Source organism: Osmerus eperlanus, chromosome 14 (assembly GCF_963692335.1).
Source record: "Osmerus eperlanus chromosome 14, fOsmEpe2.1, whole genome shotgun sequence".
NCBI classification, from domain to species: Eukaryota; Metazoa; Chordata; class Actinopteri; order Osmeriformes; family Osmeridae; genus Osmerus; species Osmerus eperlanus.
The window spans coordinates 15,080,722-15,097,651 of record NC_085031.1 but is presented as its reverse complement, the minus strand read 5'-3'; the positions used below and the strand labels follow the sequence as shown (position 1 = coordinate 15,097,651).

The window sequence follows — 16,930 nt, the reverse complement described above, 5'->3', positions numbered from 1 at the left end:
AGATCCAGGCTGCAGAAATATGCACAACAGAAACGCAACCTGTGCGTGCTTGGGTACAAACGTGTATAATTAAAAATAATCACAACTGAATAACGTTGGTCTAAGTCACATAAGACACATTTGAGACAATTATAAAGCCGCAAGCAATAAGACTATAAACGTGATAAGGTTAATCGATCCTACAGTATCTATAATTTAGAAAAGGAATAACGGGTCAAGTCTTGTGTTTATCGGTTGCTAAGTTACGAAGAACGCTTGTTTAGCCACTCATTACTGTCACATTCATGCAAATCTATTTCGCTAGCTAGGCTAGGCTGTGGATTTGACCCTGCCAGAAAGTCAGTGACCTTTGGTTTGAAGTGCACTATTCACTATTAAAGTTCTAATGCGGATTGAGCCATAGGGAGTCGTTCGCTTGAGTACAAAAGGTAACGCAAAACATTCACTTCGTTTTTACATCGTTTTAAATGAATATCTAATCATCATAAGATTGTACTGAAGCCTATTTTTTCTTTATCGCAAGCTATGCCTCACCTGAAGAAACCCCGAAAACAGGAGCCACTTTCTAAAATATGGGACAGAAAAGCACAGAAAAGTGGACTGCGTCATACAGTGTTCTCTGTAAACGGAGATCAATACACGGGGGAATGGCTAGACAACAAGAAGCATGGTGAGAAAGTAACAATACTCTCTGAAGTATTACTGTTCTAAATTAAAACTCAATGTCTGATCAAGAACCTCCATTTGTGGTGTGGAATATCGACTCCCTCTATTTCTAGGCAAAGGGACTCAAATTTGGAAGACAGGTGGTGCCATTTATGATGGAGACTGGAAATGTGGCAAGCGTGAAGGATATGGTACTTACAGCAGGATATGTTCAAAAACGAACGAATATGCAAGGGAATACTCAGGTGGATGGAAAAATGACAAAAAACATGTATGTATGTACGTTCACATGTAAGATAGAGCTTTTATTAGTGTAGGCCTACATTGCACACTGGCAGCAAACATTATATTGATTTGACATCCAACACAGGCCGTCTTTTTCTTATCTTGATAATCCCCAGGGGTTTGGAACACATTTTTACAGCCTCTCTGCCTCCTATGAGGGTGAGTGGAGCGATGGCCAGAGAAGTGGCTGGGGCAGGATGTACTATGCCAATGGCGACATATACGAGGGAGAATGGCTGAAGGATCAACATCACGGACAGGGCATGCTTCGTCTCAGTAAGGGCATGCTTTTAATGTTATATTGTCCAAACGAAATGGTGAGGAGTGGATTTCAAGCAGTTTCCATGTCAGCTAGTCTAGATTTCTAAAATAACCGCATGTCGGATATTAAGAGATGGCCCTGTTTGTTTGTTTTTAAGGCAATGAAAACAGGTACGAAGGGACCTGGAAAGATGGGAGGAAGAGTGGGCATGGAAAGTTCTTCTATCTGGACAAGGGGCAGCTGTATGACGGCTTCTGGGTGGATGGTGTGGCGAAATGTGGAGCTGTGTCTGACTTTGGAAGAGAAGAATCCATAATGCCTACTCTGTATCCCATTCCAAAGGTCTGTTTCTCTTTATTTCTCTTATGGGAGTCAGGTGGCTGAGCGGTTAGGGAATCAGGCTAGTAATCAGAAGGTTGCTGGTTCGATTCCCCGGCCGTGCAAAATGACGGTGTGTCTTTGGGCAAGGCTACCCTACTTGCCTCGGGGGAATGTCCCTGTACTTACTGTAAGTCGCTCTGGATAAGAGCGTCTAAATGACTAAATGTAAATCTCCAGATGTGAAATTCTGGGTGGGATCTGGAATTCCAATTATGAATTGGAATACCCATTAATAATCGATTGTGTTCTTATGATCCTTCAATTGTTTCAGGTCCATCTAATGGACCAGGCATCAGTTTTGATGGAATCTATATCAAAATACCAGGAGGAGTAAGACACATAAAGAACACAAGGAGGACCACAATACAGAAGGCATCTTCGCTGCAAAACACCAAACTGCAAAGTCGCATCATGTTAGCATACTTGCATGCTAGTGCCCTGCCATGAGCTGTATGCAACTGTACACCATGAAACAAATGAAGCACGCACACAAGTCATGCGGTGGGTCATGTGTGTTCTGGGTCGCTCGGCTGCAATGAAGTAGTAAATTCTGTATCATCACATTACCACAGTAGAGGACAGTATGGCTCTTCAAACAAGTCTATGTTAAGCATTAGAAAGAAAAACAGAGATTGCAAAGTATTTCATTTATTTCACCTTAAGTTCAGTGCAAACCTTTCATAATCCATATGGTCCAAAATATATTTTTATTACCAGTTATTACTGGTACTGAATACAGTAGTCAGTATACATAATACACATTTTTTAAAACAGTTTATGAAAACATTTGGCAAGATTCTAAAAAATGAAAACATTTGGCAAGATTCTAAAAAAAGCTTAATAAGCAGACATGTGGTCACACACCAGTTAATACAGCAAATCAGAGCATGAGGTTTGTGGCAGCATATGAAGCATACAACACTAAGACAATACAGAGCTCAAGTGACACACTGGGTCAGGTCACTGCTACAGAATCATAGATGTCAGTACAGCTTACTAGCACTTCTTTATTTAACCCTCGTGCTGCCTTCGGGTCACATGACCCAAAGGTTCATAACGAACCATCGTTGTGTTTACCCAATTTTACCCAATACAAAAACAAATTAAAATAATTTTCTTTTAACCTTCGCAATGTGGGGGGTCTGAGACAGCCCAACGGTTAAAAGAAAAGGCTTCACTTTGTCTTTGTATGCGGTAAATCTGTCGCAATACGACGGTGGGTCACAATGACTGATGGGTCAGAATGACCCGAAGATAACACAAGGGTTAAGAGAAGTCTCTTCGTTCTGTCTTCCAGAACCCACAAGGCAAATTATGAAACAATATTCAAAGTTCCTGTGTCAAGAAAACATTGTTTTCTATCTAATAACATGCATCAAGAAGCATGCATGCCTTCACAGATAAATCTGTAATACATATTACATCCTTCAATTATAAAAGCATAAAAAAAATCTCTATAAAATGGTGACCATGAAGTGTGGATTGGAACACGCTCGTAATAGAAATGTAATGAATTGTCTTGATGGACATAATGAAAATAATGGCCACTGGAATGCTTAGCTCTGAAACATCCATAAATGTCAAAGTTCTTCGTCGCATACAGTAGGTTTCGGGTTTCTCTTCATGGGAAATGAGAGCTGGGGGACTGCATGAGCGACGGTTCTCCTCTGTGGTCAAGCTCGTTCTGAAGCCTGGTCAGGTTTGACAGCTCCTCCAGCTCCTGAAACTGCCTGTCTGTTTTGTGGCTGACCAGGGATCGGTAGAAGTGCACAGCGAAAACGATGAACACCAGACCGAAGGGCACCATGATGGAAGTGGAGGTGATGGCGGCGGCCACTCCAGCAGACATCTCCACGGTTTCGTTGTTAGCCTTGCTGGGTGTCACCGGCTTGCTGGGTTTCACAGGCAGAAACTTGACCCAACACAGGAGCACTACCTCCGCCAGGAACAGCAAAGTACCAATCACAGTGGAGAACGCCCAGGCCAGCTCGATGTGACGGTGCATACGTTCGTGGGGAGACTCTTTCACAGAGTTGAGGTTGTGGACGTTACTGACAGCTTCTATATTGGGAAGAATGCAAGTGCTGACCATTAGAGCGAAAAGGTGAACTGCCACCAGCACAGTGGTGCAGGCACTGAAGGCAATCAGCAGACCAGGGGGATAAGGATAAGTGGTATCCAACTGCACCTCCACCATCGCCACCTGGAAAAGACGTGACAGTCACATAAGAATAGGAGGATTACATCGCACAGTAGATCTAGTGTAAGGGCAAGGAAGAGCGTTCGCTCTATTATTAGGAGGCAAGGTATGCAATGAATGCACAACATGCGGTCTTGCTTCCTTGGAATGACGTGGAAAAAAGAGTTGGCGTCCGCTGTCATACTGACAGTCAATAACACAACAAGTCAACTGCAGTATGTCAGGTTGGCGTCATGTTTTTTTTTAATTTTTAACAGAGATTAGCTAGTTCACAATGTATTGCATTCTCTTACCATAGCGAATCCAGACAGCAAAGCCGACGTTCTACTTGATGCTTTGAGTTTAGCTCGGCTCAAATAAAGCTTCCTCCAAGACAGGGCTTGGAGTGAATGTTCGTTTAAACTCATACCTATTATATTCTAAAGAGTCGTGTCGCTGGGTTAAATTTTGTTTAATCTCTCAACCAATAACCGAACCAAAAACAAACAGATGTTGTTTTCCAGGTTTTAGATACTGCGGTTCAAGAAGAGCGAATCGAAGTTCCTGGTCAGAGACTCGTTTTACTGCAAGCTGCACCCGAAATTTACCCACAAGCCGTTGCGCCAAATGAACTGCTGTTAAAAGTGACACTTGCTTTGAAGACCTTCCTCCAGAAGAAATTACCACTATTCGCCTAAGTAAACAGTTTATCTACCTACTTTGTAACTACCAAGACGTCTGTTCTAAGGGAGTCGTTAAGATGGCTAACAGAATTGCTCAGAAATAGCCAGGCGACGTTAGGTAGACAAATACTGCTACACGCATATTCATAAGGCTCATAAAAAGCGTTCAACCTGCAATAGGTTCAATCAATGCCAACGTCTGCAGCTACTGATAACTAACGACAAACACGTTGCGGCTGAGATTCTAAGGTCTTTACGTGCAAATATAACTTCATAGTTAAGCTGCTTAAGATCTATGTATACAGTCCATGCCAGATGCACATGTTCGAATGTACAACGTATGACCCTGCGCACCGAACGGTTTTAGCGTTGATAATGACGCATGACGTTGTTCAACAATGTTTTGATTCTCTAGTGGTGACGTAATTCAACACACAAATGGTTCCCACTTTGTTTTGACTCGAAGCTCAAAGTGATAGTTGCTCTGAATTTTAGTATCTTCTCAACAAAATGAAGGGTTGAAGGAATACCTAAGGCGATGGCTCAGACCATGGAAGGGAGTTCTGAATCTGGACGCAGGCTGGTGTGTAGCAGCATGCTTCACTGTTCTTGCACAAAAAGCCAGGCAGGGCGAGACTGATCTGCTTAGCTAGCTTGCTAGTTGCAGGCATTTCACTGTATCACTAAGAAACTGCTATGTTAGCAAATGGCTAGCTAGCTAATCTAATAAGACATAGCGTCAATCACATTTAACGTTTTATTCTCACGTTTTCTTACACACACATGCTTGCAGGAGGCCACATGTTTGTGCAACATTGGAGCATCATGCCCGTTATTGCTCATTTGTTGTGGTATAAAGTAATGATTCTCTATAGATTGGGTTTATTTGCTTGCAATACGTAACTCATTTGTGGGTCATATCCCTGTGGTTGTTGGTTTACATCAACTCGTAGTCTTGCAGCTGCAGCCCAGTGCACAGTAATAGCTATAGCTAGCAGAACCGTGTGTAGCACGTGCTTTTGTGATTTTCTGTTGTTGTTGTGCCGTTTCTCACTCCATGTTTTGAAAACAGAATCAGTGGTGCCCTCTAATAAATTAATCAACGAAGTGTCATACTTAAATATATATTTAAGAACACTTTGTCAAGCTACCCAAACATGCTAATGTTTGTTTTGAATTATGTAGCGCCCTGTTTGCCGGATGATGTATGATGAAGATGAGGACTTTTCTGACGTAGAGGAAATTGCCAATATTAGGGGCTTTAATCTGGAACAGAAACTTGCTAGTGATGATTACAACTCAAATTTTGTCCAGTTGATGGACGGTAAAGGTAGGTCTACGGATTACACATTGACATTATTTAAGTTGTTTACTGGTCATAAAGCAATTTCACACACATTTCTGTTTCATCGTCCTACTTTGCAGATTTCACTTATGAGTACGCTCAGAGAGAGGCATTAAAGGTGCCTCTGATTTTCAAAGTCAAAGATGGCCTGGGAATCAGGTGGGAGTTTCGCATATATATTTAAAAAAAATACTATGTATAATTTCTTATGCTGTTCTTAATTGACTATTGAACTGTCTGACAAATCATTGGAAAATGTAAAACAAACCATCTTTTGTATTTTTCAAAAATGTAGAATGCCAGATCCTGAGTTCACTGTCAGTGAGATTAAAGGTCTGGTCGGTAAGTACTGTGTTGACATTTTCCAGCAGTGAGTGATGTGTGTGGGTGTTGAGAGGAATGTACATCTTTTTATGTATAGGGGCTTATTATTCTGATAGAACAGAATATTCAATGACTAACTTTATTGTCTAATCGCTTTGATGTTTTAATGTTACACTATTATATACATATTTGTCTTCAGTCTTATTATGTGTAGTGTACTTAATGTTGTAAAGGTTTTTAAGCAGAATGTATGGGATTGTATGTGTACTCCACCTGGTGGTAAACTGTAAGAAATTGTATTTAGAGAGCACTCCCTTCCTGAAAACGCATGATTGTCCCCCACTTAACTTATCAACTCTGCTTTGTGAGTGATTGCTAACCATCTCTCACCATGCAATTTGCCCTGACACAAACTGAGGCCATAACATATCCTGATGATACAGGATGTGGTTTCCATACTGAGTCCTGACATGACTGTTGGTCTCCGTGGTCACCTTTCTGTCCCTGTGCCCCCCCCCCTGTGTTCCCAGGTAGCCGTCGCTCGGTGGATGTGATGGACGTGAGCACTCAGAAGGGCTCAGAGATGAGCATGGCTCAGTTTGTTCGCTACTACGAGACACCCGAGGAAGAGCGGGACAAGCTCTTCAACGTCATCAGCCTGGAATTCAGCCACACCAAACTGGAGAACCTCATCAAGAGGCCCACCGTGGTGAGGTCACATCGTCAGCCGGGGGATGAGGATGAGGAGGCATGATGAAGATGAGGAGTAAGGGGGAGGGGTGAGGATGATGATGAGGATGAAGGGTGAGGGAAGGGATGATGAGGTGGATGACGAGTCGGATGGTGAGGGTTAGTGGGAGGGATTACAAGGGTGATAAAGATGGGGTAGGAAAAAGAAAGAATATGAAGATGTGAGGGATGATGAAGAGTGATGATGATGATGAATGGCGATTGTCCCAGCTCCCAGTTGTGATGTGCTGTGATGGTGGGGCTCTCTCCTCCTCAGGTTGACCTAGTGGACTGGGTGGATAACATGTGGCCCTCTAACCTGAAGCAGAGACAAACAGAGGCAACCAACGTCATCTCAGAGATGAAGTACCCCAAAGTACAGCGGTGAGTCCTAGCTATGTCATTTCCTGTGTGTGTGTGTGTGTGTGTGTATGGGCTCAGCTGGTGCTGGTCCTCTACTAAGTTGGTCGTGTCATTTGTACGGGAACAACTTTGATGCATTTATGAGTTGCTCCCTCCCTCGCTATTTTCCTTTCCTCCTATCCTCCCTCCCTCTTTCCTTCTTCCCCTCTCTCCATTCCCCTCTCCTTCTGTCTTTCTGTCCTTCTGTCCTTCCCTCCTTCTCTCTCTCTCTCTCTCTCTCTCTCTCTCTCTCTCTCTCTCTCTCTCTCTCTCTCTCTCTCTCTCTCTCTCTCTCTCTCTCTCTCCCTGCTGTGCTGCACACTGCCGCTCTCCTCCACTTCCTACGATGATTCCAGGTGGTTGCTAGGCAACCGTTTCATGAAGGAGGGCGGTCCACCCGAGGCTGCAGTATTGACTGCATCCAATCAGCCAATCAGCTGTTGGTATTAGGAAATAGCCTTCACTCTAGAACCAAAATGTGCCCTCTCCTTCACCCTCAGATATCCCATGCACCTCTCCCTTCTGTTCCCTCTCTCCCCCCTCCTTTGCTCCCTTTCACTCTCTCTCTCTCTTTCTGTACTCAGTGGAGTTTTCCTTAGAGGCAGGGTTGTCAGTCTGGCCAGAGCAGTTGTCTCCTAGTGACCAGCGCGGGGCAGGGGGTTGGTCCTGAGCTGGGAGGCTCAGAGAAGTGGCTGTTGGGCTCGTCTCTGGCTCTCTCTGAGGAATGCTGCTGGGATGTAGACACACTGCTGAGGTAGTAGTACTGTGACGCCATCGGACTTGGATTGTAATCATGCAGAAATGGAGGCTGATGTAATGTTTGTGGGAGTTGTATCTGCAGAGGGGAGTTGGGCTTCTTAGCCTATGCAGAACTCTCTCTGTGTGACTGCTATGTTGCTAGGAGCTTTGTCTACAGTACAGTAGCAAGAATGTGTGTTGTTATTATGCAAATACCTTTGACTGCTGACAGCTTTATAAGATGGGGGTCTTCTAAGCTCACACGAACTTAGTACATAAAGGTGTCACGACACTCAAACACCTCTTTTACAATGTGAGGTCATATGTGCCTGTCCATGTTTGTGGGGAATTAACAGATTGTCGATGAGGGTGTTACGCAATACCAGATAATGCTAAGTGCTCCACCGTTGTGTTACTGTGTGCAGTGTGCACTCTGTTTGTGACAGCCTGTCAGGTTGGCTGGAGGGTAAGGTTTCTCCACCAGCACGAGGGAGTGCTTCCTGTTGTGCCGAGTTTACAGTTTCTGTCACTTACCTCCGTCAAGGTCATCCTTCGGTCATTGTAGTGGTCCCTCGCGTGTCCGCAGGCTAGGGAGGGAACAGGGAAGTTAATAGGCTACTGCTGGGAATGACCATTCCCTCTGACCTCACATCGACTTCAGCCTGAGTTGGTAGGAGGGACGAAAAAATGCCACCATTCCACGCCTGTTTTATGTGATGCTATCTAAATTGACTTAGCATATTTTGCATTGTGATTGTGTTGCAATTTCTGCAGTGCAATTTCTCCTCAGGGATTAAGAAAGCGCTACTCTACTCGTGTTTACTGTAAAAATGCTTGTTATAGCGCTGATGTATACTAACCATCATGGGTGATATGCCTACCTCAGCGAAGGTTAGCAAAATTCCCATTTGACTGTAAGTGCAAGCCTGAACCAGCTACAAAGGAACAAGAAACCACAACAAATTCACCTTGTTGCAAGGCACACACTGTCTCTGTTTAGCTCGTGGAGTAATGACTGTCTGCTCCTCAGTCTCCTCCATCAAGATCTGTAGCTCATAGCTGGGACTGGGGTCTATAAATAGGCTAGTGCTGGTCTCCATCCTAGCTATGTAGCTGAATTGCTGAATGATTTATTCACCACTGAGCCTTAATCATCCCTCAATTAATTTCCAAAGAAGAGGAGTCTCGTTGCGAGCCATTCTCTCTTCTAATCTGCGGGGGCTTTTTTTTCTTTCTTCTTCATTCTTTTTTCTTTATTTTACAGAGAAAAAAAAAGAGTTTTGACTAATAGATCGGATAGTAGAATATTTCACCCTGTGAGTGTGTGGCTGGCAGTTTTAAATTGGTCTAGTCTTTGATAAATTGATAACGAGGACATTCTCCCATGAAAATAGCCTCTACATGAGACCCGGAGATGGAACAGGCTACTGCTGTTTCCCTCAGGAAGTGACTGTTGAATGAATACCATGATGTTGAGTTTACTTCACTTTGCACTATTGTCGTTAAGATGTTATTGTTGCACTGTAGTCAATTTATTATTATTATTTTTATTATTATTCACCTTGTGTCCGGTAGTTGAGATGTGGATACTCAGCGCTGTGGCTACTAAATACAGACCACTCCCTAAATCACCGGAAATAATTTTGATCTCTGCACTTCTGATCCGTGATCTCGTACTGTACTTTTTATATGTACTATTTGTATGTTGCTGTGGATAAAAGCATCAGTTAAACAAAAACAATTATAATCCAACCCATACATCCAGTGAAATAGAAGGCCTACTTATCCGTATGTCTCTGCTTTCCTTCAGTTCCACTTAGCTCAGGATGTGGATCTGTGGACAAACACAGATAATTCGGTTCCTTGGGGTGGGGCTCATAGTGACTCACGTTCTCTCTAACGCTCCTTCTCCGCCCCGTCCCGGTGCCTTTCTGGTACCGTAGGTACTGCTTGATGAGCGTCAAGGGTTGCTACACGGACTTCCACATCGACTTCGGCGGTACGTCGGTCTGGTATCACGTTTTCAAGGGAGGGAAGGTGAGTCGCAGTCGCTCCTGAATGTCCATCCCTTGTCGTGCTCTCTCTCCCAGCTGGTTTGAGGAACGGGTTCTCCAATACAGGTTTTTTCATCTGCGCTCGCTTCTTGTTTGCCGTGTGTGTGTTAGATTTTTCTGCTGTACTTTCTATACTCGCCATTTCTGTGTCACTTTGGATAAAACCGTCTGCTCAAATGAATAAAATAAATAAACATAAAGGTCAACCAAATAGAAACAGAGAGGCAGAAACATCACAACGTCAGCGAATGTCAGGGATGGATGAGGCACATAAAAGTTAGGACGGCACGACTTGTTACCTGAATGACTCAGCAAGCTGTTTCTGAACCAACCACCGTCCCTGCGCGGCAAGATTAATAGATTCTCCCGAGGCAGCTATCTGTTAAGGGTGGGGAAAAAAATCGATTCACATTTGAATCGCGATTCAGTCTGCTAGCGATTCAGATCAATTCACAAATTGATGTGAAACAATTTTTATTTTATTTTTATAAAAAAAATCTTGGAGAAATCGTGAATCGATTTTGTATCGAATCTTGACCCCAAGAATCGATTCGAATCAAATCGTGAGGTACCAAAAGATTCCCACCCCTACTATCTGTGCTCATGAGGTTTCTGTGTTCTGTGCTAGGTGTTTTGGCTGGTGCCCCCCACGGCTCACAACCTTGCGTTGTACGAGGACTGGGCCCTGTCTGGCAAACAAAGCGACGTCTTCCTGGGAGACCGCGCTGATGGGTGCCAGAGAGTGGAACTCAAGCAGGGCTACACTTTCTTCATCCCCTCTGGTGAGACCACGTGATGGTTTTTCAGGGGGAACTAGCGACTCGGGATAGCTACTGTCAGCTCAGTAGCCTAACGTGTCTGCACCTGCTGTGTCTGACGGGCTGAGTGTGTGTGTGCTTGTGTGTGTGTTTAATGGGCGGTGCCTGCCTCTGAACTTGTTCTGTGTCGTCTTGTACCTGTTGCAGGCTGGATCCACGCCGTCTACACCCCCGAAGACACACTGGTGTTTGGAGGAAACATACTGCACAGCTTCAACATCCCCATGCAGCTTAGCATCTATGAGATAGAGAACAGGACCAAGGTAGGTGCTGTCCCACCTGCTGCCCATAGACCCCAGCCTAGCCCCAGGCTGTCCTCCCCTCACCCATCCCCTGCTGCCCATAGACCCCAGCCTAGCCCCAGGCTGTCCTGTCCTCACCCATCCCCTGCTGCCCATAGACCCCAGCCTAGCCCCAGGCTGTCCTGTCCTCACCCATCCCCTGCTGCCCATAGACCCCAGCCTAGCCCCAGCCTGTCCTCCCCTCACCCATCCCCTGCTGCTCCTAGACCCCAGCCTAGCCCCAGGCTGTCCTGTCCTCACCCATCCCCTGCTGCTCCTAGACAGCAGCCTAGCCCCAGGCTGTCCTCCCCTCACCCATCCCCTGCTACCCCTAGACCCCAGCCTAGCCCCAGGCTGTCCTGTCCTCAACCATCACCTGTCCTTCAGAAGCCGAGAGCCTCTTGGTGGTGAGGAAGGCAGGCCTAATGGGTTTGCCTCAGAAATGGGCCTAGTGCCCAAAGTGCCGTCATTTGCATTAGCGTGCAATAGAGAGAGACGCACTCTGAATGCAAATAGCGGAGAGAGGTAGGATTTGCGCTCGCCAGCTTTTATTAAAGAGGCCAATCCATATTCATGTTGAAGGACAAGTTGTTCTGGGGATGCAGGTTTTGTTGTTCCTGTCTGAGCTACGAGGGCTGAGGAGCACGAGGGCTGCTGTCTTATTATCGGCTGCTCTTGTCTGAAAAACATCCCACAGGAATGAGTTATACCCATCCTTACTCAGCGAGGATGGTTATAGCTCCGCGAGGATGGGTATAGCTCAGTGAGGATGGGTATAGCTCAGTGAGGATGGGTATAGCTCAGTGAGGATGGGTATAGCTCAGTGAGGATGGGTATAGCTCAGTGAGTATGGGTATAGCTCAGTGAGGATGGTTATAGCTCAGTGAGGATGGGTATAGCTCAGTGAGTATGGGTATAGCTCAGTGAGGATGGGTATAGCTCAGTGAGGACGGGTTTAGCTCAGTGAGGATGGGTTTAGCTCCGTGAGGATGGGTTTAGCTCCGTGAGGATGGGTTTAGCTCCGTGAGGATGGGTTTAGCTCAGTGAGGATGGGTTTAGCTCAGTGAGGATGGGTTTAGCTCCGTGAGGATGGGTTTAGCTCAGTGAGGATGGGTTTAGCTCCGTGAGGATGGGTTTAGCTCCGTGAGGATGGGTTTAGCTCAGTGAGGATGGGTTTAGCTCATTGAGGATGGGTTTAGCTCCGTGAGGATGGGTTTAGCTCAGTGAGGATGGGTTTAGCTCAGTGAGGATGGGTTTAGCTCAGTGAGGATTGGCAGCTCGTTGGTGGAGCATTTACTGCAGATCAAGAGGTTGCAGGTTCAAATCCTCCGCACGTTGCTTCGGATAAAAGCGTCTTGTGAATGAATGCATTACTATTATTAGCATGGATTCAGAACCTATTTGTTTGTTTTGTTTCCACAAGCTAAGGAGAGTCTGTCTGGTGTGGTGTGACCTGGATGTTTAGGTTCTGTAAGGGAGAGTACTTTTAATATAATGAATATAAAAATATTGTCACTGACTGTCAGTTGACGTTCATAGATATGTCCTTTTTGGCAGAACAGTCTGTGTGTTGTCTCAGCACAAAAGGTAAATGTTGATGTGCATTGGCAAATCACTGACAGTAGCAAGAACGGCAACAGAGGCCATCTTACCCGGTAACAAGTGGAGGGAAATCATTTCAGTGGGATGGAAGCACATATTCAAAGCTCTAATTTGCATAGAGCTTTCTGAGCTATGATAAATGGCTGATGCCAAGTGTCAACTTTCCACCCAGCTCTGCACTATTTTAGATTCTTGAGGAAGAGAAGCATGAAAGGAACATGTGCTCCCTAGGGGTGTGTGTGTGTGTGTGTGTGTGTGTGTGTGTGTGTGTGTGTGTGTGTGTGTGTGTGTGTGTGTGTGTGTGTGTGTGTGTGTGTGTGTGTGTGTGTGTGTGTGTGTGTGTGTGTGTGTGTGTGTGTGTGTGTGTGTGTATGTGTGTGTGTGTGTGTGTGTGTGTGTGTGTGTGTGTGTGTGAAACCTATTTTTACACCCGCAGACAGAGATGGAGCTCCAGAGAAAGGGATCATCACTCTGGAAAGTGTTGATCTGTGTGAAATCATGTTAGTGAAGTAAATATAGCTCCGGTTTCTGCGACTGAAAGAAAGAACTAGATCATGCTACTGTAGCTATCTTAGAGCTATCAAGGCTCCCTCTGAAGATGATGTCCCTGAAGAGTCATCTGTCTGTGTGTGTGTGTCCGTTGGTGTGTATGTGTGTATAAGTGTGTGAGAGAGCATCTTCTTTTCATTCGTCATGTGACCTTTGTCTGATCTAGTGGTCTTAGTGACTGTATGCATTTTTCTGCAGTTCTCATTTAATCACGCCAAACCATTCATCCCAGCAAAATAGGCACGTTTCCTTTGCTTTAAGTGTCCTTGAAGACGGCATGTGTTTATTTATATTAAACTACAACTTAAAAGCCCCTCTGTTATGATTGGATCGTTTCCGTGCCCCGTTTTCAGGTTCACTCCAAGTTCCGCTACCCGTTCTACCATGAGATGTGCTGGTACGTGCTGGAGAGGTACGTGTACTGCCTGACCAAACGCTCCCACCTCTCCCAGGAGCTACGCAGACAACCGCCACTAACGGGTGAGAGGATGCTAATGTTACGGAGCTGTTTAACCACTGTAACCATGTTACTGTCATTGAATGTTATTGTTTAACCGTTTAAAAGTAACAGTAGCTGTGACTGTAATCATTGAGGCTGCATTGCTCACAGATGTTAAGAGCGCCCCGGTGTGACAGGGACTGATGATGCGTGAGGCGGGCTGGACGAATGCTAATGCGAGAATGCTAACTGCTAACGCCACAGGGCAGCAGCCGAGCGGGCCACCCTGCTGACGGTCGACCAGAGCGGGCCACCCTTCTGACCGTCTACCTGCTCCTCTCCACAGACGTGGAGCCCAAGCCGGGCATGGACAGCCCCTCCTCCACCTCGCCCCTCCAGGACCTGGACGAGGACTCGTACGAGACGCAGGCCCCCGACGAGTCCGGCCCGGATGACCCCTGCTCTCCCGACAACAGGAAGTGTAAACCGAACGACTCCAACAGCCCTCAGCCCTTCAAAGCAACCGTGTCGTCCGGTGACTGTGATGACAGCTGTGTCCCCTCAGCCCAGCCTTCGGAGCCTCCCAAAACCCCCTCGGGCTCCCCGGGGCCCGAGTCCCCCAGTAAGTGGACTCACCTGACAGAGTTTGAGCTCAAGGGCCTGAGGGCCCTGGTGGACAAGTTGGAGGGTCTTCCAGAGAACAAGAAGTGTGTCCCGGAGGGAATAGAGGACCCACAAGCCCTGTTGGATGACATGAAGGTAAACAACACACTCTTTTGTATAGGCTCCAGGTAGTCCACAGTACACCTGTCCGTGTACATGCTTCTGTTCGACCTTTCTCTAACAGAACCTCACGTCTCTCTCCCTGCCAGGTTGTGCTGAAAGAGCATGCGGACGATGACCCCAAAATGGCCGTCACGGGAGTTCCTGTGGTGTGCTGGCCCAAGAAGTGTGTCAAGGTAAGATCCGGTCATGGACTTAACTGGTTGTATCTGCACCGTGACAGTACCTACCTGAGAGAGGTTATGGGGAAGGACTAACACGCGTCTTGTGTTTCTCCTCTGAACGGCCTTGGTCAGTCTTCAAAGTGCTCTCCTGTGTTCTTTCTATTTTCTTCCTGTTTTTCTGTACGAGTATCATTCCTCTTTCCTCACCTCTCCCCTCCCCTCATATCTATCCTCTCCCTGTCTATTGTTCAGCTCCAGATGGTTTATTTGCATGAATGAGAGTGACTGCAGTGCTGACTAACAAGGTGGGGGTGTGGGGGATGATAAGATACAGTCCATTTCTCAGCGGCTCCTCTCCTGTCTTCTCCTCTCCTCCTCTGTCCTCTCCTCCTGTCCTCTCCTCCTCTGTCCTCTCCTGTCCTCTCCTCTCCTCCTCTCCTCCTCTGTCCTCTCCTCCTCTCCTCTCCTCCTCTCCTCCTCTGTCCTCTCCTCTCCTCCTCTGTCCTCTCCTCTCCTCCTCTGTCCTCTCCTCCTGTCCTCTCCTCCTCTCCTGTCCTCTCCTCTCCTCCTGTCCTCTCCTGTCCTCTCCTCTCCTCCTCTCCTCCTCTGTCCTCTCCTCTCCTACTCTGTCCTCTCCTCCTCTCCTCTCCTCCTCTCCTCCTCTGTCCTCTCCTCCTCTCCTGTCCTCTCCTCCTCTCCTCCTCTGTCCTCTCCTCCTCTCTTCTCCTCTCCTCTGCGTCACAGCTGGACATCCTCCTGCTTGTTAGGAGAGGTTGATCATTAACAGAGACATCCAGCTGAAGGTCTTATCACTTGAGCACTCTTATAACCCCAGAGCTCATAATATGGACTTTCCATTTGTCCAAGTCAAGGTCCCACAGTGCTATTATAGGAAAGTGTTACATAAACCACCGGAATGTATATTATAGCTCATGTGGGTATTGTTTATGGGTCATATGGATCATGTTTACGACTGGTAGCTTTGATGAATCTAATTGTCATTGTTGTGTTATGATCCAATGTGTGTGAGGCTCTTGGATCGACTAGTACTGTCTGAATCGCTACACTTGGAGACTGGGGAGCCACAATGAAGCTGGGAGTACTGCTCAGAGCAAAGGCAGAGCAATGGAGTCCAGATACTGTAAACAGATGGCAGAAGACCAGATTAATCCCACACAGAGCAGGGACTGAGACACAATAGCAGGTCTCTTTTGTGTTTGGTTTTAAGAGTGGAACTGTGCCCCCACCCCGCCACACCATTTTAACACCAGCTGTACACTCTGTGTCCTGATTGTAATAAACCTCCATCTGGCTTTCCATTGGCTTCACTCATGAATTTCTCCGCCCCGTCTGTGCATTCTCTCTGCTCGTTGGAGGGATTCCGCACCCACTCCTGTGTTCTCGTACATGTTTAGCATTCTTATTGGCTCTGGCGCCTCCCACCGCCCCCTCCCCTACGCCCCTCCCCCCCTCAGAGCTTATAGGTCCATATTCATGAGACAGCCTGCTCTGCCGCGCCGTGAGTGTGTGTCGCCTCTGACTGCGAGGCGGAGGAGCTGGAGGGGAGAACAGGCAGCAGCACACAGCAGTAGTGGCATTAGCAGAAGGAGGCTAAGGTTGAGGCTGGGGCTGGGGCTGGGGCTGGGGCTGAGGCTGAGGCTGGGGCTGCAGCCATGTCACTGCGCTGCTCTCTGAATGCCGTGTGAGAAGCCACAGCCATGGCCATGTCGCTGAGCGCCAACGATGAGGACTACGACTCGGAGGCTGAGCAGGTTAGCGCGCTGATCCTCCGTTGGTGAGCTGGAGGCTGGAGGGGGCGGGGTGGGGTGGGGGGATGGGGGGGGGGGTTCAGCAGCAGCTAGGAACAGAGCCAGGCACAGAGAGGAACTAAATCATCTGGGAGGGAAAGGCTGGTTTCCTCCCATCTGTGTTTCTGTCTTTCTTTTTTCTGTACGTTTTTTTTTTCATCTGCCGTTGTGAGATTGATTAACAGTCTGTGCTTGGTTAAGCGCCAGGTCCAGGTGGGAGAAGGTTCTGATTAGATAGTTCTAGAATCCCTCAGGGCGAAGGAAGGTTTTTTTGGATAGTTCTAGAGCCCTCATGTTCTGTTAAGATAGTTCTAGAACCCCCTCAGCGGGACAAGGTTCTGTTTCGAAAACTCCAGAACCCTTGGACCAGAGAGAAGGGAATTCTGTTTGCAAAATCTTCTAAGCCTTACAAATGAATTTATATTTTTTTTATAGGTT

At 46.6% G+C, this 16,930-nt stretch overlaps 3 protein-coding genes across 6 annotated transcripts in view; 2 read left to right on the top strand and 1 right to left on the bottom strand.

Moving 5' to 3' along the window:
* Positions 1-110: 110 nt before the first annotated feature.
* Positions 111-2,233, top strand: morn3 (MORN repeat containing 3). The gene is made up of 6 exons (XM_062478385.1): positions 111-428; positions 524-670; positions 780-937; positions 1,068-1,227; positions 1,371-1,555; positions 1,866-2,233. The coding sequence occupies exons 2-6, from the start codon at positions 526-528 to the stop codon at positions 1,926-1,928; spliced, it is 711 nt and encodes a 236-aa protein (XP_062334369.1). The 5' UTR covers positions 111-428; positions 524-525; the 3' UTR covers positions 1,929-2,233.
* Positions 2,234-2,282: 49 nt separating this feature from the next.
* On the bottom strand, positions 2,283-4,805 carry orai1b (ORAI calcium release-activated calcium modulator 1b). Its single transcript, XM_062478386.1, has 2 exons — positions 4,088-4,805; positions 2,283-3,797 (listed from the first exon to the last, which is right to left on the bottom strand). The coding sequence occupies exons 1-2, from the start codon at positions 4,199-4,201 to the stop codon at positions 3,216-3,218; spliced, it is 696 nt and encodes a 231-aa protein (XP_062334370.1). The 5' UTR covers positions 4,202-4,805; the 3' UTR covers positions 2,283-3,215.
* Positions 4,806-4,852: 47 nt separating this feature from the next.
* The window catches only part of kdm2bb (lysine (K)-specific demethylase 2Bb), a 29,258-nt gene continuing 17,180 nt past the window's right edge, over positions 4,853-16,930 (top strand). For 3 of the 4 annotated variants that reach the window (XM_062478337.1, XM_062478338.1, XM_062478336.1), the window contains exons 1-12: positions 4,853-5,039; positions 5,642-5,786; positions 5,882-5,960; positions 6,097-6,143; positions 6,656-6,834; positions 7,132-7,238; positions 9,938-10,031; positions 10,677-10,830; positions 11,014-11,129; positions 13,652-13,778; positions 14,084-14,496; positions 14,610-14,696. In XM_062478337.1, coding sequence (XP_062334321.1) covers positions 4,995-5,039; positions 5,642-5,786; positions 5,882-5,960; positions 6,097-6,143; positions 6,656-6,834; positions 7,132-7,238; positions 9,938-10,031; positions 10,677-10,830; positions 11,014-11,129; positions 13,652-13,778; positions 14,084-14,496; positions 14,610-14,696 — 1,593 coding nt within the window. In that variant the 5' untranslated portion in view covers positions 4,853-4,994. Of the gene's footprint in view, positions 5,040-5,641; positions 5,787-5,881; positions 5,961-6,096; positions 6,144-6,655; positions 6,835-7,131; positions 7,239-7,879; positions 8,011-9,937; positions 10,032-10,676; positions 10,831-11,013; positions 11,130-13,651; positions 13,779-14,083; positions 14,497-14,609; positions 14,697-16,930 lie in introns of those variants that run through there. The other variant, XM_062478339.1, reaches the window with a different exon arrangement.

Excerpts from the sequence above, each read along its gene's own strand:
- orai1b (XM_062478386.1), bottom strand. The coding sequence starts at position 4,201 with ATGAGTTTAAACGAACATTCACTCCAAGCCCTGTCTTGGAGGAAGCTT. Across the intron at positions 3,798-4,087 it reads TGCTGTCTGGATTCGCTATG|GTGGCGATGGTGGAGGTGCA; the intron begins GTAAGAGAATGC and ends CGTCTTTTCCAG.
- morn3 (XM_062478385.1), top strand. The coding sequence starts at position 526 with ATGCCTCACCTGAAGAAACCCCGAAAACAGGAGCCACTTTCTAAAATA. Across the intron at positions 938-1,067 it reads GGAAAAATGACAAAAAACAT|GGGTTTGGAACACATTTTTA; the intron begins GTATGTATGTAC and ends GATAATCCCCAG. Across the intron at positions 1,556-1,865 it reads CTCTGTATCCCATTCCAAAG|GTCCATCTAATGGACCAGGC; the intron begins GTCTGTTTCTCT and ends CAATTGTTTCAG.